Raw genomic sequence first — 25,763 nt, 5'->3', positions numbered from 1 at the left:
TGGCCAAAATTTTGTTGAGAAGTTTTGCATTGATGTTCATGTCATCTTTCTTTGATGAGTCTCTGACTGGTTTTGCGATGAGGGTTATGATGGCTTCATAGACAGAGTTTGGTAGTGAATTTTCACTTTCAATTTCATTGAAGAGTTGGAGGAGTATTGGTGTGAATTCTGCTTTGAAGGCCTTGTAGAATTCAGCTGTAAATCCATCTGGTCCTGAGCTTTTCTGGGTGGGAGGTCTCTATTTTGATGGTTGTTATGGGTCTGTTAGGTTGGTTTAAATCATCTTGGTTTAGTTTGGGCATGTCAATATTTGCTAGAAATCCATCCATTTCTTCCAGATTCTCAAACTTATTAGCATAAAGGTTTGAGAAGTATTCCCTTATAATGTTCTGAATCTTGATTGTTTCTGTGGTTCTGTGGTGATGTTTCCATTCTCATCTCTGAGTTTGTTTATTTGGGTGTGTTCTCTTTTTTCTGATAAGATTTGCTAAGGGTCTGTCAATTTTGTTAATTTTTTCAAAGAACCAACTCTTTGTTTTGTTGATTCTTTCTATGTTTTGGGGGGATTCTAATTCATTTGATTCTGATTTAATTCTAATTATTTGTTTCTGTCTACTGGATTGGGGTTTAGCTTGTTGCTCTTTTTCAAGGAGCTTCAGGCATCTCATTAAATTGTTGATTTCAGATCTTTCCAATTTGTTGTTGCAGTCTCGATACCCAGCTCATTGTAGTCTCTGCTACCCCCCTGATCCTATCAAAATAAGATTCTTTTTCTCAGATCTGGGCCTTACAGTCTTTGTGGTGATGTGTTGCATGTGTTTGCATCTATTCTCTTCAATTGCTGCTCCCAGCAGATGATTCAGTAAATGTTAGAAAAACCAACATCACCCCACACTGACCTCATCTGTCCATGTGGGGATTATGTTGTCACACTGTACTCTGGTCACACATGCTACTCCCTTGCATATCTGTTTTGCCACAGTGTTTTTGCCCCCATGACCTGAGGTGATCTGGGAGGGTACCTCTTTTTGGGGGGAAGGGACTTTTAACAGGCAGCTTTATAAGAAAGATGAAAGTTGACAATGAGAAAGGCAAACTAAGAGGCTCTGAGTGGATTAGAGACTGATACTATTAATGTCTGCTTTTTCTGTGAATACGTTTTCTTTCCCCTAATGTATTCCAGTTTCAGTCTTCATTCTCCTCTGTATACAGAATCCAGATGTTCAACCCCAATCTTTTAAAGTCTCCTCTGTTGTCCACCCTCCAACCTGCTAACCAAGGGCACTACTGCATCCGTCTAACTGCTAGCAAATAATGGCACTTACAGGATTAACTCTTTTGTTTATATTTGTCCAGATACGATTCAGCTCTGTCACAGACTAAATACCCTTTGTTCACCCTAATGTAATGCGATTAATGCAAACCTGTCTGGAATTAAACAAGGCAATAGTAACATTAGGCCTGTCTTCAGCTCTTTGAAGAGGATCTATTGGATGCTGCCAACAGATTCAAAACCAGGGAAGAAAAACAGAGTAGTTAAAGAGGAACCAGAAAAGGGGCCCAAAGGAACTGACCAATGAAGTATGATTGCAAACACCACACCCAGGGCTTAGGGAGCCGAGGTCCTTCATTTCAGCTGCTGGGGTTTGTTCAGATCTGCTGGCAAATCCATCAAGCAGCCTGTCTGAAAAGTAGAGTGTGGAAATGTGTGTGTTGCTGTAAAATTGTATTTGCATCTTTATCTGGGATCACCATCCACACCTGTGCTATGGCTTATGTTTGCATTATTAAGTGTTTCACAAGTTGCTGTTTTAAGCATACCCTCCACCAAGTATTGTGGGATATAGAGCAGTAAATTAAGCCAGAGTTCTGTGCTCTGTGATGTTTACAGACTAATTAAAGCAACAGGTTAGTACATACTTGCCTAGAATGGAAAAATTGCTAACATGTATGCTGAATGTATGCATCAAGATCCTGCTCAAGCTAACTGTGGTTACATATGCCTGTAAACCTAGCACTGGAAGGCTGAAACTGTCAGATCCTGAGTTCAAGGTCAGCCTCTGTCTCTAAAAAAATAGATGCTACTTAGTAGGATATAACATATGACCTAAATGAAACCTAAATTTGGGGGAGGAAATGGATCTCAAGAACTTCTAAATTTGATTTCAATTACACTGCTTATTATCTATATGATCTCCTGCAATGTGCACCTCACTGGGTCTTAGATCTCAGTCAAATGAAAAAATGGAACTGATACTATTTCAGAGTTGTTGTAAGGTAACATAGGTTGCAAATATGAGGAAGAGCACAGCTCAATGCCAGAAACACTGTCCACATTCATTGTCCACACCCAATGAGGACAATGTTTCCTCTAGCTTTTCTGAAATGAAATACACCCTGGTTGAAATACACCCTTGGTGGAGATCAGAAAACATGGAGCCTACTTTGTTTCTGAGTATTTTTTTCATCATTTGTCTTTAGACATTTTGCAAATGGGAATTAGTATACTTGCAATCAAATCCTTATTGTAAATTTCAATCTTTTTTTTCTTTTCAAGAAATTGCAAGTTTTACCTGAAGTATAAGTGTAACAAAAAGAAAAAAATTATTTTGAGGTTCAAGATAATCAGGTGTCCTCATGATGTCATTTAAAAAAAAAGTGTGGAGTTTAAGTCTTGCCAGTTCTCTATGTTCACCAAATCCAGGAAAAATTGTTCATAATGAGCCACAAGTCTAGGCATAGCCTGGCTGTTAAGCCTGTCGGCTCTGACACCTCAACGTGTACATTTGAATCATGACTCTGTCTCTTCCTGAGCTGTAGAACCCTGCGCAACTTCCTTATACTTGCTGACGTAATTTTTCATCTGAAAAATGGTGATGATAATTATACCTGACTCACCACATTTTTACGGGGATTAGATACACTCTACATTCATATAAAATGCTTGAAATTATGCCTGGAAGACAGCAAGCACTCAAAATTGTGAGATAGTAGTATTATTGTAAATAAGAATAATGCATAAAACCAACGTTAACTTATTTTTATGGTATGGAAGACCCCTGTTTAATGACCAGAATGCTCACAAATGTTCTGCTTTTGAGCACCTTTATCTCAATGCTAAGGAGGCTGAATTCACCATCTGGAAAGTGCTCAGAGTACCTGGATTCAGAGCAAAGGAGGTCGCTTATGATAAGGAATATTTCACATGGATCACAGGGGAGAAAGCCTAATGAACTCTTGCTGGCCTACAAGCAAGATATCCCTCCCCATGCTGGATTCAGTGCCCTTCAGATTCCACCAATCCAGCTCAATTTAATTCCATTGTTTACTCACTACAAAACTTTTCTTTAAGATGGAAACACTATTTTGTTGCAAACATGCCAATTCCACCACGCCTTCCTTGCTCTGCCCTGTTTAGATCTGCAAAATATTGTTTTTAGTGCCTTTTTCTTCTATCCAAATTTCTCCATCATTTTATCTTGATTTTATCTTCTGTATCTCTCAGCATAGAGATGACCAGGATTTCTCTATCTCCCTCTTTGGGCAATCTAAGTTGATCATAGCCAGGTAAACCCAGTGGTACACAATTCCTACATCCTAAGTTTACTTAGTTGATTGTCTTTTTCATGACTCATGGGATATGAGAGTAGCTTATGATGGAGGAGAGGATTGAAGCAGAGGATTATAAGACTGTAACCAAAGCATCACAGACTTTATATATTGAGTTCTTGGTGTATTAACAGGAGTAGGTAAAAAGGAATTTCTGGTATACACAGTACAAGCAGAGAGATTGGAGAACTACCTTGCCAGTCACATTCCCCACTCAACCACAGTGCTTAGAAACTACTCCAACCTTAATGGCAGGATTTTGAAGGAAAGCAGTTGTTTCCTGGTAAACTGCTTTGGTCTGAACCAGCGGAATTTAGCTTCATTTACCAATGCAGATGAGAGCCTCTCCAGGTGTGGACCATGGACGACAGCCAAAAGTGAAATGTTTTTTAGTCGTCCTTGATTTTATAAGATCACAAAAGAGATATTATAAGGCCTGCCTGACATCATCAATGGAAAATGAGAAGTAAATGAAGGCTGAGAAATGGGTGTATCTTTCATTTAAAGGAGAGAACACAAATGAGCTCATCTGAAGTTTTCACAGGAAAGTAGAGACAAAATATTCGCCTCTCCTGGAATGTTCTTTTGCCTTTTTGTGAGTTGAGTAGCTGACACATATTGTGTCTAATAAAGAGATCAGAGAAGCCTCACTGGGAAAATAAAAGGTAGTTTCTTGACATTCTTCTTTCTCTGCCCCTCCTCATCATGATTTAGTGGCTGCAGTAAAAGACAAGCAATTGTGTAAGCTTTTCATAACACAAGACATTTCAAATGCACATTTCTGAATTTTTCATACAGTGGTTGTTAATCACAGCAGAGTGAGTTAGGTTCAGAGAGAATCTTTGTGTAAGTAGCAAAGACTGACAAAAGAAAATGTGTTCATGCACTAGATCAAAAAGAAATGTAGACAGGTTTGACCATGTGCCAATGATACACAGAACCATGTGGTAATAGCCATTGACTGATTCAAGTTGCCATTAAGGGAACCTAATTACCTAGTAGGATGCTAAATAGCCAAGTTCTTAACTTCTCCTCAAGCACAGAACTATAGAAAGCACATCAAAGACTCCTATACGACTCACATTAAAACAGATGAGAGTACAGCAGGGAAATCCAACTTGCACGGCTCCTGATAGATTGGAGGAAACAAGGGAATACAAATGATTCAAGCAAACCCATCTCAAACCCAGAAAAACAATTCCAGTGGGATGCATGGATGGGTGGCTGGGCAGATAATAGGGTGTGCCATATCCTGTTTGACAATCTTTAGAAAAGGCTTCGTGTCACAGGGCCATGTTAAATATGGTGTCCCTTCTTCAGCATTCTGCAGTGAAACATGAAAAAGAAATTATGATAGAATAATTACTTACCATCTTGTTCTCCTGAGAGATCCTCATGTTCAGAAGAAGAATTAGAAGAGGTAGTAGTGACAGGAATATGATAGCCTGACTCACAAACATTGCAAATAGGTCTAAATGTCTATAAAGGATACGTCATGGTCTCAAGGAGAGGCCAAGAAAGCCATGACACCAGGGAATGTTCAGGAGAGGGATGCCTGAGTCTTATTTCCTTATGTCTAATGACTCCACAATATTTATACTGGACACCCCAGCTAAACTGAATGTCACATGCAAAGAAATTCAAGTTCTCCCTCATTTTTATGCAAGATCATTAATTAGTAGCCACAATGTTAATCCTGGATGGCCTTTAAGAGAAGACCTTTGAATCAGTTCAAACCTGGCATTCCAGTTTTCTAGAGCTATAATCAAAAATTCCTTTTGAGTGCACAATTCAGAGATGTATTTAACAAATTGATATTGTTTTGTAAATATCACTGCAAAATAAAGTTTCCTCTATTCTTGACAACTTCATCGAGATATAATTTATATGCCATTCAATTCATCCACTTGAAGTACACAATTCAACTGTATTTTCTGAGAAAACATCTTTTTTTCTTTAAATTGTATTTTTACAATTTAAAAAAAAGAGTTTGGTGTACAAAAGAGTTGCCATTAAATAAAGCAATTTAGGAATACAATGCACCTTGATTGATATCATCCCTTTCATCATTTCCCCCTTCCCTCACAAGCCACCTTTTCCCTCTCATTTTCCTAATTTCATGGGATGTACATTGACTATTATGATTACTTTCTCCCCTACTCCTCCTCTCTTTGTTAATCTACCCCTTCCCGTTGACTCCACCCCTTACCTTTCAGGTACTAGTTTTTAAGATGTACCCATGTATATTATATTCCTTTTTATAGCCAACTATTTTACAGAATATTTCCTTCCTTTTTATAGTAAAATAATAGTCCATTGTATATATAGGCCACTTTTTATTCATTTACTGAATTGTTTCTGCTTTTTGGTTGTAATGAATGATAATGTAGTAAAAAAAAATACATGTACAAGTTTTTGTGTAAACATGTGTTTATTTTTCTTTGCTAATATGTGCCTAAGAATAGGCTTGCTCAGTTGTGTGGTTCCTTTATATTAACCTTTTGAGGATTACAGTATATAGCCTAGACTGGACAGAGATCTTTCTGTTTATTACTCCCACATAACTGAGATGATAAAATCAGGCTACCATATTCAGTGTATTGGTTGAGATTGAGTCCCACTAACTTTTTTGCCATAACTGGCTTTGAACCTCCATATTCCTGCTCTCTGCCTTCCAAGTAAATTAGATTACATGAGTGAAAACTGCCAAATATATTCCAAAGTGACTATGCCATTTTACACTCCTATCAGCAATGTATAAGGCCTCTGGTTTTCCACATCCTTACCAACACCCATTATTTGCCATTATTTGCCTTCAACAATCCTCATGGGCAGAAGGATATTTTATTAAGATTTTAGCTTACATTTGCATAATGAAATTTTTTCTGTATTAACCATCTACATGGCTTCTTTGTTGTACCTACATATTGTGATGTAGATAGTGTATATAGACTGAGTCTTCATTTTCCATTTCTGACACAGCAAATTGCTGCATATTTAGAAGTCTTAAAACTATATAAATATTTTATAATTCTTTAGATCAGAAGATGGACTGGCAATAATCTAGTGTTGACAATCTGTATTCCTTTTTGAAGGCTCTAAGAAAGAATCCTTGTCTGCTCATTCAGGTTGATGAAAAAATTTAGTTCCACAAGATAGGATTATAGTCACTGTTCATAAATTAAGTGTCATTCTCAGCTTCTAAAAGCCATTGCATTCATTGGCTCTTGGCCTCCATTTTCAAAGTGAGCAGTGGTGAGTTGAGCCCTTCTCATGTTGCCTTTTCTACACATTCTTCACCCTCCTCTTCTTCCTGTAACAGCTTGTATGATTAGACTGGGCCAAACTAGATAACCTAGGATCATCTCTCTAAATTCAGCTGATTAAAGTTTAATTCCATCTGCAACCTTAATTCCCCTTTGCCATGCCACAGGTCCAGGGATTAGGATATGGCATCTTCACAAGGTCATTATAGGTCATTATTCTGCCAACTGTGCCCTGTCAGAAGGACACAGCTCATTTTCATGTCACTGCTTGCAAAAATAAAAAAGGGTAGTGATGAAGGAATCAATGTTGTTAGTAGACCTTCCAATTATTCTAGAGAAGTCAAACCAAAAACAGTTTCTAAACAACACACTTTATAATTTTGTTTTTAACTAAACTTGCCAGATTCAATTTTTTTAGTTCTTTTTTTTAATGAACATATTGATGTTCTAATCCTGGAGGCAATCAGTACCCTCTGATTAAATGTTCTATGTTCTATATCTCTGCTTCTATATCATGCATTATTTCCCAGAGATAGCCAAAGGATTTACTACTGTGTAATCAAAATTTACTTGATTAGACATGATGGTTTAGATGGGAGAGAAATATTTATTTCTTAATATTACTCAAAAAAAGGGCTTAAAATAGAATGAAATGATTCCAGGGCAACTATTTGTTTCCAAATTTAAAAGCTGATTCAGAACTACAAATATGTCTCCTCATTGTAAAGAGAGAAGAGTTAAACAGATGCACTCTTCTGTTTATAAAAGTCTCTTATAGACCTTAGAGTTCTGTGAAGGACAGCACTTCCCACCCACAACTACCAGCTATGAACCCCACTTACCTGCACTAACACTGAAATCTGACCCCACACCGCATGTGGGGAAAAGAAACTAGATGGCAAAGATGTACAGCGTTTTCAGCGATGTCTTAGATCAAATAACAGATGAGAAGAAATGTTCTCCAAAACCATAAGTGAATAGAGTTGACTGAAAACTCAAATACTGACTCAGGAACTAAGAAGTGGAAGCTAAATAGATCATCAAAGGAAAACAATTGGACAGCAAAGAGTTAATTTCTGAGTTCCAATATGTGGAAGGAAAATCAGGCAAAGAAAAAAATCTCACATGTTTATATGACTGTTATCCATGATAAAGGAATTCCTGTTGGAATTGCCTGGTAGTAAGAGTCTGAAGTTTTCCAGCTAGCAAGAAATAGTCTCTAGGCATTAGTAGGCAATATCCATTATAACTCATGTCAAATGCATAAAGTATTGTTGATTTCTCTGTGTGTATATGCACGCATGTGCATGCATGCGCACACTGCTCCTGGGACTTGAACTTAGGGTGTGGGTGCTGTCCTTGAGCTTCTTTTTGCTCAAGGCTAGCACTCTACCACTTAAGCTAGAGCACTATATCTGACTTTTTCTGAGTAGTTTGTTGGAAATAAGAATCAAGTGGACTTTTCAAACCACAATCCTCAGATCTCAGCCTCCTGAGTAGGTAAGATTATAGGCATAAGCCACCAGCACCAGCTCTTAAATTCAAATAGTTTTATATTCAATTTTTTTTGTCAGTCCTCGGGCCTGAACTCTGGGCCTGGATACTGTCCCTGAGCTCTTCAGCTCATGGCTAGCACACTACCACTTGAGCCAAAGCACCACTTCTGGCTTTTTCTGCTTATATGGTGCTGAGGAATTGAATCCATGGCCTCATGCATGAAAGGCAAGCACTCTACTACTGAGCCACCTTCCCAGCCCCTCATCAAATATTTTTATTACTAGGCACAATTGTGTTTTTAATTAAAACAGACAATTTTATTCATATTGAAAATGTAGAAAAGCAAAGACTGGTAATGTTTTTCCCCCTTTGTTGGTAAATTAAGAAGCATAAATTAGGTAATTTAAAGCAATTGTTTGTAAACATTCACATGTTCTTACCTATCTTTTTCCTCTTTTCACTCTCTTCTTTATTATTTTCTTTAATTGAGACTTGGGTATGCCATGATATCAGAGCAGTCTTGAACAGTCTCATGGAAGTTACAAGTCAACTGGCATATATGGTTTCATAGTTTCTCAGCAAATGGGGACTCTTCTGGGTCACCAAAAATACCAGCTTTATGTGCCTTTTAAGTTCTCTATCTCTGGCTAGATACTGATATCTATTTAGAGAGAATATATCACAATGAAATTATTTCCTCTCCTAAATATATTGAAACTCTCTCAGAGTTCAAAACAGAAGAATTTTAGCTCCTACTCAGTGACAGATTCACTTTCTCTCCTCCCACCTTCTTTATCCTCTTTCTTTTCATTGACCTCTTCCTTACTATGTGTCTCCTACTTTTACCAGTACTTCCTATTACTGTTCTTCATAGTATTTCCTCATCAGGTTGTAAAAGAGATCATGCTGGTGAAGCTACCATGTATTGAAATGCTATATTGTGCTAAAAAGTATTGTTCTAATAGACTCATATGTACAAATTTACTTATTTTACTCAACAATGATTGATATAGAAAACCAAGGTACAGAGAGGTAAAATAACTTGCCTAAGACTCTGTAGTCATATGATGGAATCCAGACACTTGACATGTAGGCTTTCACTCTTCATTCCACGCTTTAATCTACCACTCTGTTAATGTACATGCTTTGCTACTCAATCTTGATGAATATAACCTTAAATTTTGTATCATACAGTACTCTAGGAAGACTGCCAATCACTGGATTGGGCTTCAGAAGTTTAAACCCACTTAACAATTTATATATCCTTTCCAGAATACTCACGAAATATCCAAACCTACCTCCTGTTAGTCCTTGTTTCTATTGTTCTCATTTCCCCAGTCATCTCTAGCTAATCTGTTCATGAGAATGAGTACACATGTACATGTCTTAGACTAAATCACCTCTAGATGAACAGAAAAAAATCTAAAATCTTTGGACTATAATTCATTTTTGATGGCTAAGGGTAGAATAAAATAACTTTCAGATGACATTTGTGACTCCCAATATTGAAGAACTGAAAGGAAGACCTTTTCAGTAAAGTCATTCAATGATTTTTAAGTCAATTATCTATAAACCCAATCAATTTCTGATTGGATTTCAATTTTGCTTACTAATTCGTCCAAAGCCTAATAGTAGTTTGTTAAACCTACATGGGTGTTTATGTGCACAGTACTGGGACTGGTGTGCAACTCATGCTACGCAGGTTCTATAATGGTGACTTTGTTCTCATGACACTTTTTCTGTTTCACCTGCTCTGTTTTTTCTATGATCACTTTTTTTTTCTTTTTTTGCTTATGTGGTGCTGAGGAATCGAACCCAGGGCCCCTGGCATGCAAGGCAAGCGCTCTACCACTGAGCCACCTTCCCAGCCCCTCTAAGATCACTTTTAACATCATCTTACAAAAAATACTGTATTCATCATTTCACTCCACTCTGCATCTTTACTTTTTGTTTCTTCTTAGTTAGTTCTCTTTCTTTTGATTTGCAGTACTGGAGATTGGATTTAGTATTGCATAAACAGTACTGAGTTCAATGTTAGTACTTCCTAAACAAACACTCTACCACTTGACCCATGCCTCTGATCTTTTTGCTCTTAGTTTTGTTGTTGTTTTCTCCCCAGACAGTCTCATGCTAACTTCATCTATTCTCCCTACACTTCTTGAGGAGTTGAGATTAAAGGCATGTACCACCACACCCATCACTGTTCTTCCTAGCTAACTTCTATAATTAAACAATACTAGTTGATATCAGTATGATTTTAATCACACCACAAACATAGGCACTGGTGTCTCCTGATAGCTCTTACATAGCAAAACTCAGTGCCCACATGATCATCCACGTGATCTACGATCAGCCTCTGATAATTTCTTTTTTTTTATTGTGAAAATACTGTACAGAGGGGTTACAATTAGATGGGCAAGATAATGAGTACATTTCTTATCAAGCATTGTAGCCTCCTCCTTTGTGATAATTTCTTTTAGCTTCCCATCAAAGTAAAACCTTCAACTTGAATGACTCTAATAGAGAATCAATACTTCCACCAAGGACAGAGATAATCTGCAAAACAAAACTGTGATGGAGCATGCAGTACATATTAAAACTGGTTGTATTTCGCTATCATCCAGAATCATACTGAAAACAAATACTAATGCGTCTAACCACCCATGCCACCCCCACTTCCATACACTCTCAGGTATAGTACATGAAGAGTGAGACTAAATATATATTGGCATTTATTTAATATAGGTAAAAGGACTGATTGGTTAAGGAGCATTGATTTTGTTGCAAACTTCCATTGATTATGAATACTTAGGTAACTTTGTTTTAGAAATGGTTCCTGAAGCCAACAGGAACGTGTAAGAAGTAGTCTGTGTTAATAACAGCACCTCTGCTGACAGGAAAAGGGGCCATTACTTTTCAGCAAAAGCTCAGCATAATTAATTAAGGGCTGGATTTAATTCAGTGACATTTGAATTTTATAGCTATACACTTGCAGCTATAAAACCCACCTTTATTATTAAAATTCCTGTAGGAAAAATAACTTGGTAATTGTAAGTTTAAAACTCTGGTCCGTCGCCTCATTTCCCCATTGGCACAGTTGTTTTTATAATACAGTGAGGCAGCTCTTGTACTGGAGCAGGACAGGTTGTTTTTAACAAGGGCCCTGGGAATTCTGAGGCAGCCAGTCTGCAGACGAGGATTTGCTACCCCCTGTCACAAGCACTGGATTTGAGGTCAAAGATCTGCTGTCTAGTTTGACCTTGCTACTTGCCAACTATGTGGTCTTGAACAAACCATGAATACTTTTTAAGTCCCAATTCCTTGTCTATATAAAAGACAGTCATATTTTACCTGCCTATATCTCAAGGTTTCTGTGGAGAAATTTTTCCATGTAATTTACATAGCCTGGCATACATATTTGATTAACTTAAGTATTTTCTGAGGACCTACCATGTGCCAGGTCTGGGTAGCAGGAATAAAAAAAAGAACTATTATGCTTTTATGGAGATCAGATGGTGATGTGAAGTGGGAGAAGAGGATGCAGAGAATGTACAGATAAATAAGATAAAATTATTATACAGGTCCCTTAGGAAAACAATATGCATATCAGTGAGATCCATAATACCAGAAAAGGAAGTGAAGGGGTAGTGTTTGCGATGAAGCATTTGGGGAAGACCTCATTAGGTGATGTGCTTCACGCACAGCAACACAAATGACCAAAAAAACAGCGTGTAGATGTCAGTAGATGTCGGGGGACAAGGGACAGCCAGCTGTTCGGGTGGAGGAAAGCCAGCATGCTGGAACTCAGTGATTGATGGCCTGTGTGGCCTCAGTGAACAGGAGAGGAAAACAACTGGGCCTTACTTTGTAGAAAGTATTTGGTCATGAGAAAGCACTGGAAATTTTAAGTGGAAAAGCTGTATAATCTGACTCATATTTTAGAAATATCACTCTGGTTGTCACAGGAAGAAACTAGTGAGGCAAGAGTAACAGCAAGGAACCAGGCCTGGCAGAACATACCTGTAATTCTAGCAATTGAGTGGTTAAGGCAGGAGGATTGTGAGTTTGAGGTTATCCTGGGCTAACTAGCAAGAACCTATGGAAAGAAAGGAAGGAAGGAAGGAAAGAAAGAAGGAAGGGAAGGAGGGAGAGAAAAGAAAGAAAGAAAGAAAGAAAGAAAGAAAGAAAGAAAGAAAGAAAGAAAGAAAGAAAGAAAGAAAGAAAGAAAGAAAGAAAGAAAGAAAGAAAGGAAGGAAGGAAGGAAGGAAGGAAGAGAAAAAAGGGAGAAAGAAGGAATTAGAGAAAGAAAGAAAGAAAGAGAGAGGTAGGGAGGAAGGGAGGGAGGGAGGAAGGAAGGAAGGAAGAAAGGAAGAAAGAAAGGAAGGAAGGGAGGGAGGGAGGGAGGGAGGGAGGATAGAGAAATAAAGAAAAAGGAAAAAGAAAAAGAATAGAAGCAAGGAAACCAGTTTTGCTGTGCAATTCTCTAAACAGAGCTAATGATATTAGATTATAGCACAAAAATTCTTCTTATATCCACTGTACAATAAATATGTTACTAATAAGAAAATGTTTAAAGGGTAGGGAGTTAAGTATGCACTATTAATTCAGTGTTATACCTGCTGATATCTCCCATCGTAGCCTTGCATCTGTTATGCAAACAATCAATACAGTATGGAATTGTGTTCACATCAGGTCATATACTCATACTCTCAAATGTGGAAGATAGAAGGGGAAAAACACCCTAAATAGTCATAATTAATATGGAAAGCCTATGATCTCTCATGAGCTCCTTAGACCTGATTCAAGTTTCCACTCTTAAATATAGCTCCAGTTAGCTTAATTACCTATTCCTAGGGGATTTTTAAAACAGGAGGGAGAAGGAAGTACAGCTTCTAACATGAGGCTTGGTGACCATGCAAAAGGAATAAGGGATGAAAACATAAAAGACAAGAGAAAAAAACAACTTAAAAGCAGATTTAAGATTCCAAACAGCATTTCTGAAATAAGGTTTCTTCATTCATATAGTGAATGGCACCATAGAATGCCCTGCCTATAAATGGTTAAAACAAAATTAAATCCATTTGACTTTCAAAAGATTAAGCTTTAGGTATATGCAATGATCTCATGTGGACCCTTATTTCCCTAAGGTACTCAGTAAATGAATCTTTTTGTTGAATTTTATGGTCATGTGCATGCAGGGCTATATTTTTCCCCAGCTGATAAAAGCCTATTAAAACATATTGTGCAATGGACTTCCACTTCCGGGAAGACAGTATAGATGGAATAGTTGCAGTATTCCCTGTTCTTCCTGCTAAGTACAACTAAACACCCTGAACATGGTACGTAGAATGTACCTAAGACTGCAAAGTAGGGAGAGGAAAGCAGGTTGGCTACAGACCTTGGAAACTAGGAGTCATTCATACAATTCATACAACTGTAAACTTGTTGGGATTTCTCAAACTTGTAGCTCATAAATCCCAAACCTGTAGATGAAGAAACCAGCTACTAGGTATTTCCAATGAGTACTAGGGGGAAAAATCAAAATGTAGAACACCTAACCAGGCTCAGCATGGTGGTTCATACCTGTAATGCTGCCACAGGAGAGGTGAAGGCAGGAGAAACAAGAATTCAAAGCCATCCGGGGCTACATAATAAGAACTTGTCTCCAAAATTTAAATCTTCCAACAACAAATCTTCAAAGAAACAACTGCCCAATAAATAAGTGGGCTAAAGACTTAAAGAGAAACTTCTCTGAAGAGGAAAGAAGGATGGCCAATAGACACATGAAGAAATGCTCAACCTCCCTAGCCATAAAAGAAATGCAAATCAAAACAACATTGAGATACCACCTTACCCCAGTTAGAATGGCTAAAATCAAGAACTCTAATAACAACAGATGCTGGAGGGGATGTGGGCAGAAGGGAAGCCTACTGCATTGTTGGTGGGAGTGTAAACTTGTTCAACCACTTTGGAAAGCAGTATGGAGGTTCCTCAGAAGACTCCACATAGAGCTCCCCTATGGCCCAGCAATCCCACTTTTGGGCATTTACCCAAATGATCACAAACAAGGCCATACTAAAGCTACCAGCACGACTATGTTTATTGCAGCATTATTTACCATAGCTAAGATGCCCCTCAATAGATGAATGGATCAAGAAAATGTGGTATATATACACAATGGAATTTTATGCCTCCATCAGAAAGAATGACATTGCCCCATTTGTTAGGAAATGGAAAGACTTGGGAAGAAATATATTAAGTGAAGTAAACCAGGCCCAAAGAAACTTGGGTCCCATGGTTTCCCTCATTTGCAATAACTAGTATATGTCTGAGTCAAGCAGAAAAGGTCAGATAAGTTGATGTTAGGGAAATGAACCCTAAGATACGTATTTAAATGTTTTTTTTTTTCTTTCAGGTGATTGTTTCTAACACATTTATAAGATTATTTCTTTATTGCTTTGTATGTCCCTTCCCCATGGTATAACCCCTGCTTTCACTGTATTTGAGGTTGGTATAATTTGTGGAGGGGAAGGGAAAAAACAAATCGTTTAAATAGGGATATAGGTGCATCCATTGCAACAATGAGATGTACAAGTCGTTATGTGGAAAAATGAACTTTACAACTTTGGTGGGGGGGGGGGTGGATGGGAAGGTATGGGAAGGGGAAACAAAGGAGAGGCTACAATGCTTGATAAGAAATGTACTCATTGGGCTGGGAAGGTGGCTCAGTGGTAGAGTGCTTGCCTTGCAAGCATGAGGCCCTGGGTTCGATTCCTCAGCACCACATAAGCAAAAAGAAAAAAGCTGGAAGTGGTGCTGTGGCTCAAGTGGTAGAGTGCTAGCCTTGAGCTGAAGAGCTGAGGGACAGCGCCCAGGCCCAGAGTTCAGGCCCCACGACTGGACCCAAAAAAAAAAAAAAGAAAAGAAATGTACTCATTATCTTGCCCATGTAATTGTAACCCCTCTGTACAGTATTTTCACAATAAAAAAAAGAACTTGTCTCCAAAAATTCAAAGGCTGGAGAGGTAGATCAGAGGTAGAGGACCTTGTGCTAGCATTCATAAGGCCCTGAGTTCTATTCCTAACACTAGAAAATAAAAAGGACTAAAAGCTTATTCTTTCCACAAAAGGATAGCATAGCCAGATGTTTAGAAAATGACTACTCTCCTCTGGTCAAATATCATCCACCACATAGCAATCCCTGTTGGGAAGTCCACCTGAAATGAGTACACCCCCCCCCCCCATTCCACCTGGAGGTGGAAGATGAGGATTTTCACCACCACCAGGAGTGATGTGGAAAGATTTTGGAGAGTCATGACCTTGCCACATTCCAATGGTAGTAAAGCTTCTCCATGGAGATTCCAGAACTCTCACTCCTGTCCAGCAGCAAGGGGCAACCCCTTTTGGGAAACTAAGGAAAGTAAGGAACAGAACCTCTACCTCCATATGTTGTCAACAAGGAAAGACTTCCCTGTTCCCTATGCTTGCATGGTTCCTGAGGAAGAATAGCTGAACTAGAATACTTAAATAGGATCTGGAATATTTAACAGGATCTAAAAATATCCAAGTTGCAAATGAAACATCACTCATCATTCCAAAACCCACTTTCACCATCCTAGTACCAGAATATCTGCCCAGGGGAATGCTCTCAATAAAAAGGAAATAAGAGGTATGGGTACATGGGTAAATGGCTTATATCTGCAGTTGAGTTGTTTGTTTGTTTTTTTTTTCAAGAGAAAACATGGTTTGTGGGAAGAGCCTAGGAAGATTATTCATTCATTGCTGGTTATCCTGTATCTCAAAAGAGTGCCCCAAGTCCACAGCCACCATCTCCTAACATCTCACATTCTGTCATCAGGAAAGCCACTGGTGAAAACATCACGGATGCTGATGGTCAACACAGAGAAGCCCGCAATCACAGTGGATATAGGAAGTACCCTCAAAACAGTCCAGGGAGTGAATGTGACAATTAACTGCCAAGTTGCAGGTGAGAAATTCATTCCTGTGTTCATTCCAATGGTGACCAAAGCCTGTGCTAGGCTGGACTATGCAAACACAAATTAGAAACAAATTCTGCTTTCAGCAACTCAGTGCTAATAGAAAAGCTAAAGAATGAGCCTCAATCACTTTGAAAGGGAAATTTATAGGAGAAAGCATTAATTCTGGTTAGAGCAAATGAGATCTTTTAAAAAAAAGGTGATGGAGGTTTAAATTAATATTATTTGTGTATATGTGTGTATCAGTCCTGGGGCTTGAACTCAGGGACTGGCCATTCCCTGAAAGTTTCAGCTCAAGGGAAGCACTCTATCACTTGAGCCAAAATTCTACTTCTGGATTTTTAGTACATAATTGGAAATAAGTGCTTCTCAGACTTTCCTCCCTGGGCTGGCTTTGAACAGGGATCCTCAGACCTTAGCCTCCTAAGTAGCTAGGATTACAGGCATGAACCACCAGTGCCTGGCTAAATTAGCATTCTTTTTATTATTTTTATTATAAAGGTGATGTATTGAGTACATTTCTTTTTGAACAACGCTTCACCCTCTCCCTCATTTTTCCCATTTTTTCCCTCCTAGGACCCTCCCCCCAAGTTGTATAGTCCATTTCCAAAAAATGTCTAATGAATATCACTGCTGAATTAATTTATACTTTGTCCCACCATTTCTGTGCTTCCTCTTCCCCTCCCCAAATCAGATAGACTTATATACAAGACAAATGGTACAGAAATAAAAAAAATAGCAACAAAAGGGAAAAAAAAAAAAAAACAGAAAAAAAGAACCACAAAAAGTAAATTAAAAAAAAAAACTCTTGCTACCATTTCTTGGAGTTCATTTCAATAAGCATCATTTTATATGGTCATATGCACATAGCTATTTAGCCCTTGTGATCCTCTCCTAAGAATATCTTCCTTGAGTCTCACTGTGTAAATTATTTAGAGTCCTGTTTATCATGTCCAACTGTAATTTTTCTCTTTTACTATCCATTGGATTTACTTATAGATTTATAGGCTCATGCTAATTATTACAAATGAGGGGAAACCACGCAGCCTATGTTTCTTTGTTGGACAAGTCCTAGTCGTATACATTTATGGAGTACAATGGGATGTATAGAGTGCTGAATGGTTAATCAAGCTAATTAACATATTCATTGCTTCATTTATCTATCATTAGAGGAGTTTTTGTTTTGTTTTGTAGCCTTAGTTTTCCATTCTGATAGAATCTGAACATGTAAGGATGGGGACAAAGGTGTTCCAAGTAGACAAAAGAGTAAAAAGTTCATGGAAGCTGGGAAGCCTCAAGTTGAATAGGAAACTCTGTGCGCTTTAGTCTAGGCAGAGCTCAGAAGGAAGAAATGGAGAAGGCTTAAATCTTAGAAAGGTAGCTTTATAGCCACCAGAAACTTTTAATGCTTAACCAAGGACTTTAGACAAAAAGAGAGAATAATACTGAGGAGTCATGCTTAAGCACCCATGGTATATAAGAAGTAGACACTGGTCAAAGGAGCCAGTCAGGAAGCCATCATAGTGGTCCAAAAGAGAGAGATTGGATCTGAACTCTGGGCAGTGAGAGGCAAAACACAATAAGTGAATGAGTATTAGAAAGATGATAGAGATAAGACTAGGAACAAACCTGTGGCTTACTCAAATCATTAAAGTAATGCATTGAGCAAGTGGGTAGTAATAGAGTAGATAAGAATTGTGAAAGAAGCCGGGCCCCGGTGGCTCACGCCTGTAATCCTAGCTACTCAGGAGGCTGAGATCTGAGGATCACAGTTCAAAGCCAGCCCAGGCAGGAAAGACTGTGAGACTCCTATCTCCAATAAACCACTAGAAAACCGGAAGTGGCGCTGTAGCTCAAGTGGTAGAGCACTCTCCTTGAGCTGAAGAGCTAGGGAACAGCGCCCAAGCCCAGAGTTCAAGCCCCATGACCGACCAAAAAAAAAAAAAAAAAAAGAATAAGCTGGCCAGTGCTCTTAAGAACTGTGTTCTTGAGGAGGTCTTGCAGGGGTTTAGCAGAGAACAGGGAGTCACAGCAAAGTGAAAAGTAGGGAACCCTAGGGATAGAAATTGCAATGATCCCACTAGGGGATGAATAAGTGAATGGCTGTTGTGCCAGTGAACAGCTACTGTCTCCTGATGACCCTGTCCACAGATGATCCCTCTCATGACATGTTCACACCCAAAGCAGACAAGCAGTGAGGTACCAGCTCTGGTGTATCCTACCTTAGATTTTAGCTCCGTCACCTTACAGCATAATGTCAGAAAGCCCATTCAAGAGAAAATAGGAGGAAGATCTTGTTCTAGGTCATGTTGTTTCCAAAGAAAAAGCCAAGTCTGCTTTCTATGAAATGTCCTAATCGTTTCAAGATGCCTGTTTTTGAAATCCACCTTTGCAGCTGCATATTAGCTTCTCCTTGGTAAAGCTGCTGTAGCCTGCCTCATCAATGAAACCCTCTTGAACCAAATTTCTCAGGTCCTTCAGTGTTAGGTAGGGAGTAAGCCATCTGTGGTAGGGCTGGTCACAAATGAGCTGCCCGTTCTGTACAGATGCTAGTAGTGCCTGCCAGACCTCTTCTGCAGAGCAGTCAATCTGAGTGCAGCCATGAAACGCTGTCCTTACATAGGACAGACTTCATTTGTCTTTTTTTTTCTTTTTTGGGGGGTCCGGTCATGGGGCCTGAACTCTGGGCCTGGGCGCTGTCCTTCAGCTCTTCAGCTCAAGGGTAGCGCTCTACCACTTGAGCCACAGCGCCACTTCCAGCTTTTTTCTTTTTGCTTATGTGGTGCTGAGGAATCGAACCCAGGGCCTCAGGCATGCAAGGCAAGCGCTCTACCACTGAGCCAACTTCCCAGCCCTGTCTTTTCTTGTAGGTTGGGATTGGTGTGAGTCAGGGAATAATGGAGGAACAGGCAACAAAATAAAGAATTCAGCTGTTGAAGAAAATTTAGAGAGCTAGAGAGAACTGTTACAATGGAACAAGTGTGGCTCTCTTCCCATACCACCTGGGGTCATGACCCTTGAACTCCATCGGTCATCTTAGAGTGAGATCTTAGGTTATTCTATCCAGGTTTTGCCTAGCTATGGAATTATAATATTTCTATTTGTTTTTACTCATACCCATTTGTCTTAGTCCTAATTAACTAAAAATAAATCTTTGTCTCTTTCATTATACCTATTGTTAAATAAGACATGTATTCAAAGTGGGTGGGAAAGAGCCTGACTTAGGACACACAGTGAATTTTCTGGAGAAGGAAATCATCACTGAGTTAAGTCTCCAGCCCAAACACTCAACAATATTGCTAAATGCTAATTGGGACAAAGAATTGCTCTTGTTTTCCTGCTGTAAGTGCCTATGGCCCTCTCCTGTTCTTGGTCATTTCTACTGCATCTCTAGCCAGGGTCCTAGTGACCTCCTGACTAGTTGGGTAACATTCTCTAAATAACATCCTCAATGGCAGGCAATCCACGAGCTTGAGAACTAACTACCAGGCTACTAATAATGGACAGAAAAGTGACTCCATAAGGACCTACTTACACAAGATTTTGTGTGAGGTGATTTTCATTATTCATTGACAATGTTTTATTGACTATCTAGCTCAGGTTAGATCAGATGTTTCCTAAGCCAAAGATATGTATATGAATAAGATAAAATTTCAGGAAACTCAGAGTCTGGAAGGGAATTATGAAAATGTAACTATAATATATAATGTATAGATGTGTAGATTCTCATTATAATAAAATATTGGAGTATTCACAGAAATTTTTAGAAAACTAAGAAAAATCCCAAAAGGGAAGAAAACAACTTACTCAAATTCTACTTTCCAAACTCAACCACAATGAGCATCTAAACACAATTCTTAACAATTACATTTATTCTTTTCACTCAATAATAAACAGTTGTCTGTGTCATGAGCTGAATTTTAATAAATAAATATATAATAGTCTAAGAATATTACATAATTTACCTCGACTGTTCCTGTCATTGTGTATTGCTGGCAGGTTTTCATTAAACAACCTTTCACACACAAGTGCCAACTTGCACATTGCAGCCTTACAAGTTCTTCCCACCCCTTAAGCATGAAAAGTATTAAGCAATGAATATAATGAGGCTTTTTCTTGAACAGGGACCTACTCCCTTGTACTTTCTCATGTTTATTCTCTGATAAGAGTTCAGAAAACTGAGAAATAAGATAAAAGAGAAAGGAGGAAAGGAGTATGGGTGAAGGGCCTAAAGCAGAAATAACATGCTTCATTGAAAGAAGTAGGTGTGAAGGGGCTGGGAAGGTGGCTCAGCGGTAGAGCGTTTGCCTTGCATGCATGAGGCCCTGGGTTCGATTCCTCAGCACCACATAAGCAAAAAGAAAAAAGCCGGAAGTGGCGCTGTGGCTCAAGTGGTAGAGCACTAGTCTTGAGCTGAAGAGCTGAGGGACAGCGCCCAGGCCCAGAGTTCAGGCCCCACGACCGGACCCAAAAAAAAAAAAGAAAGAAAGAAGTAGGTGTGGCTGGTAGTACAGAGGGCAGAGAGGAAAGAAGCATGAGGCTGGGAAGTGGGGATAGACAGGTACTAGATCTTAAATACTTGCATAAATTATGGTACGGTACACTTTAGGCTTTTTTCCTAAGACCAAAGCACTTGCTTAGGAGGTAGCATATTAAATTATCAAATAGACACCAAGGTAATGGTTTAAACACCAGGGAAACTTATTTGTTGCTTTCCTTAGAGACCAAAAATTGTTCCTGGACCACTGGATAGGATCTTGTCCCCACAGTGTCTGCTATGAGGGTAGTCGGAAAGGTTCTTAAGGGTCACATTGAGAAGTAGCACACATCCCTATTTCTCACTTTCTATTTCTCCCCTGACCAAGGAAACAACTACAAAGGATGCTGGGAAACATATCGTCACTAGGTACTCAGGAAAAAAAGAAGAAAACAGATTTTTTTGAATGGCTATGAGTGTCTGCCACAGTCAGTGTGGACAAATGTGGAAAGCAGCTTAGACTGTCATGGTTCTTTAGAATAATTGCCAGTGCTGACATTTGAATTGCTGTATCCTTTCTCTTTTCTTGCACCAAGCCGCCCTCCTCCCACCTAAAAAGCTTCAAGAACTTACTGTGTAAAAGTACACCTTTGGACGCCCTACCTCAAGGTGCTGACAAGCTGCCATCATGGAAGTGGCCGTCCAAATACAACAAATGGTCCAGTTAGCAAGAATATCCTGTCTGGGATATTAAAGGGGGGAAAGGGGGAGATATTATAGCATCACGCTTCCTGGCAGCTCAGTGGAGATTAAAGGCACTAATCCTTATAATCGTATCCCGTTACAAACCATTCTGACTAGACCCATTTATTGATCCTTTTAAGCAACAGGGAGAACATTGTGTTGTTGGTAAGATATGCCACAAGGGGAAAAGCAGACATGGTTCTTTTTCTTCCCCCTTTTTAGACACAAATAGTACAGGGAATCCAAAATGTGAGGCATAGCCAAGGAGCTGGTCAACAGCAACATAGCTTCAGACTGGATTCTGTGGTAGAGTGTATTTGTTACCATTTTCTAAAGAGCTTTCCAGTTTTTTTCTTTGTTGCTGGTTTTTGGTTTCTTTTCCATTTGTCTCATTTGTTCATTTCTCTGTCTTTGGAAGGGCAAGTGGAGGCACAGAAATGATCCAACAAGAGGTGAACAAATGCAGCACTGGTACTCACTAGACACTATGTTGAAAATAACTGTACAACTTGGGGGTGGGGACAGGAGGGAACAACTGGAAGAGAGTGAGGGGAAAGGGTGACATTGTTCAAAAAGAAATGTGCTTTCTATCCGACTTAAGTAACTGTAACGCCTCTGTATCTCACCTTTAAGATGACAATTTTTTTAATTCATGAAAGGAAAACAAATGAAGGTGCTGCCATGTTACAATATGTGAGGGAAAAAAGTTATGTCCACGATTTGACCATAATTTCCAACAAGAGAAAGCTAACAAAGCCAGCACTTAGAGATGCTAGAACTCTTCCTCCTTGCAGTGATCATGGTGTTACAATGACAGCAGAAATTCTGAAAGTAGGAAGCGCTTAAAGATTTGACAGTTTAACAAATAAAACCACAGTAGGTTAGACTTTCTCTGAAGAGTGAGTGCAGTGACAGTGGCAGGCTGTGGGGTGTACTTGTAAAGATGGGGTATCTTAAAATCTAGGTTGGTGTGATTTCCACTTTTTACCTACTAAAAGGGTACAGAAGAATATGTAAAGTGAAATGAATAAGAAAAAGATTATGCAAAGCCTAGTGAAGCAAACATTTAGCCAGGCGTTTAGCTGGCTCATGCCTGTAATCCTAGCTACTCAGTAGGCTGAGATCTGAGGATTGTGGCTTGAAGCCATGGTTTTCTTTCTTGCTTGCTGTTGTTTTTAATGTAATTATAATGTACTATGTGATTTTTTTGTTGTTGTTTCTTTGGTATGTTCGTCCCCCATGGTATAGCCCCTGTTCTCACTGTATTTGATTCCAGTGCACTCCATCTTGTATATACATCTTTCTAATTTGGGGAGGGGAAGAGAAAAAATAAAATGTTTAAATAGGAATACAGGTTGACCCATTGTAACAATGAGATGTACAAGACACTATGTTGAAAACAAACTTTACAACTTTGCTGGGGGGTGAGGGGTAGTTGTGGAGGTGGGAGGGAAGGGATGGTAGGGGAAAAACAAAGGAGGAGGCAACAATGCAGGATAGGAAATGTACTCATTACCTTGCTCATATAACTGTAACCCTTCTGTACCGTATTTTTACAATAAAAAGTACAAAAAAAGATGGGGTATCTTAGACTTAAAGCTATCTCTGTTACATCTCCACACTATGATTGGTGCTTGTATGATTCACCAAGGGGCAGAAAATAAATAGGAGGGAACCCTTACGGTGTCATCATTCAGGGATCCAAACTCATGTGATTTCGACAGATTTCTTAATCTCTTTGAGCCCCATTTTTCTCATCTGTATGACTATGACAGCATTGATAATAGTAACTGACTCACAGGGTGATTGTGAAAAGTGATTACATCTCAAAGATGTTTGGCTTATAACAAATGTGCGGGATATCTTAGCATAGCTCAGTACACTCCTGATGTCAAGGGATTCTGAACATCAGGATTAGCCAAGCATATCTGATACATTTCCAAGTGACTTCTTCTTGGCCCAGCCAAGGGCTGATGAAGTTTTCTCTCAGATTACTGTCATACCTTAAGGGATGGAAAATGAGCTCTGGTGCCTCTTGTTTTTCCTTTCTTTATTCTGTTTATAATGTCAGAGGCAGTCCTAGAAGGACTGGTTGTCATTCCAAACACCTTTTAAGTGTCATTCTCTGCCTAAGGTCCACAGTCCCAGGCAGGAAATCCCCAAAATGCGGCACTTGCAGTAAACCGTCAGCTAACACATGGTGCAGGCTTGTGTCAAGTAAGTCTGAGAGAGGTTTGCTAATAAATGCACTAGAGAGTGACTCCCATATAATTTCCTTTCCTCCTATAGTTTCAGGGTTTGGAGGTTGGTTGGTTTGGGTTTTTTGTGCTAATCCTGGGACTTGAACTCAGACACTGGGCACTGTCCCTAAAGTTTTTTTTTTACTCTACTACCTGAGCCACAGCTCCACTTCCAACATATTTTAGTAGTTTGTTGAAGAGTCCCACAGACTTTCCTGCCCGGGCTGATTTTGAACCATGATCCTGAGATTTTAGCCTCCTGAGTAGCTGGTATCACAGGCCTGAGTCACCGGCACCCAGCTTAGTTCCAGTTTCACATGCTGTAAGTGACTGCCTTCTACCTTTTATTATCCTGAACATTTCTGTTCTCCCATGATCTCCCTGTTTCTACCAAAGGAATTCAGCTCTTTTGAGACACATCAAATCTTGGGCTTCACAACAAGCCTAATTGTGTGGGTGCATGAATGGGACAAAGAGTAATGTAGGGCAGTTAAGAAACTCACAATCAGTTCCTGAGAAAGCCCAGAAATAGCTCCCAGATCTCTTTCCACCCCTGGCTTCTCAACCTCCACCACTCTGGCTGTGATTTTTCTCTCTCCTCTATGTATCTCTGCCTCTCACTGCCCTGCAGGAGTCCAGGCCCTGACCAAGAGACACTCTGATGACTAACAGGGTGGCCTTACTGCTAGAGTGACACAAAGAGCCAGGATTACTGCCTCTGGGAATACACATTGCCAGTATCATCAGTACAGTCATAGGGAAGGCTGGAACTCACCCTCACTTCTTCCCCTTCCCTCCCCACTGCTCACCTAGGCAACAGTCTTTTGTCAGGGGAACTAATGGTTGATTCAGTCCAGTTCTCTTTCGTTACCTGTCTTATTCTAGAGCAACTTTTATATCCCATTGGGGCATTTTGCATTTGCTGCCCCACCACCCTTGTTAAAGGAAGATGCCCCCAGTTAATGCTACAGTAGCAATTCAAGACAAAGGGAGCAAATACTTGTAGAAATAGTTTATAGGACTTCATTTTCCAGCATGCTTTTGTGAGAAACGGTAGGAACATGTGAATGTAAAATCTAAACTCAGGGTCCAACATGCAAGCTGGCATGGGCAGCATCATGATGCTCTTGCTCTCCCTAGTGGTGTTACAATGAAAAGTCAGTTTTTCTCCTCTTCACCTGCATCTTTTCTCTAGGTGCACTGAGAGAAGATGCCAGCCAGGCTCTGGTGCCCTTAAGCATCATGCATCCTATCATATTGTTAGAGCTAAATTAGTGCACTCCTCTTTAGGTGTGACAAGGCTGTATTATGCAAATCTCCACCCCCTTTCTTTAGTCCCACCTCTAGACAGCCGCAAGGACCAATAACAGATATAAGTAACTGCATAACAATTTCATTATCCCCCAACATGGGCAAGCCATGAAAGCTAACACTGCTCCTGTCCTAAGGGCAAAATCATGGCTCAGGAAAAGTGCTAAGCTAAAGGTCTGGCTGTTTGGCTGTTCTTGGCATTGACCCCATTTTCCAGGATTTGACATTCTGAACATACCCTACATAGATGCTGCTCCCTGGAGATCTTTGAATCAATGCCTCAGACTTTCAGTCTCCCAGAGCAATCTGGAGCCCCTTAGGAAGACCATCTAGGAAGGCTTTCCCTAAACCAGAGTTGATCACTTGCCTAACAACCACAAGGACACTTTCCAAGTTGTTTAGACTGTCCCTGAGGCATAGAATCTAGTTTGCAAAGACAGGCATCCATCCCAAATCAGCACACAATCTTTCCAGCTCACTCACAGGTAAGAAATAGGTTGTGGAGAAGGAAAAAATCACCTTTGGCCCATATGCTATGCTGTAAAAGCCACCATCTATGTTTTGAGAAGATACAAAACTTTCTACCACTATAACAAAATATCTGAGAAAAACAACTCATAAG

General features: G+C 39.4%; 1 protein-coding gene across 1 annotated transcript in view; it reads left to right on the top strand.

The window, feature by feature from the left end:
• Adamtsl1 (ADAMTS like 1) overlaps window positions 1-25,763 on the top strand; it is a 391,483-nt gene that overhangs the window by 317,328 nt on the left and 48,392 nt on the right. The window contains exon 21 of the mRNA XM_042692956.1: window positions 16,231-16,359. Coding sequence (XP_042548890.1) covers window positions 16,231-16,359 — 129 coding nt within the window. The remainder of the gene's footprint in view (window positions 1-16,230; window positions 16,360-25,763) is intronic.

Source organism: Dipodomys spectabilis, unplaced genomic scaffold (assembly GCF_019054845.1).
Source record: "Dipodomys spectabilis isolate Male_0828 unplaced genomic scaffold, ASM1905484v1 ptg000158l, whole genome shotgun sequence".
NCBI lineage: Eukaryota > Metazoa > Chordata > Mammalia > Rodentia > Heteromyidae > Dipodomys > Dipodomys spectabilis.
This window is presented reverse-complemented; position numbering and strand designations above follow the sequence as displayed.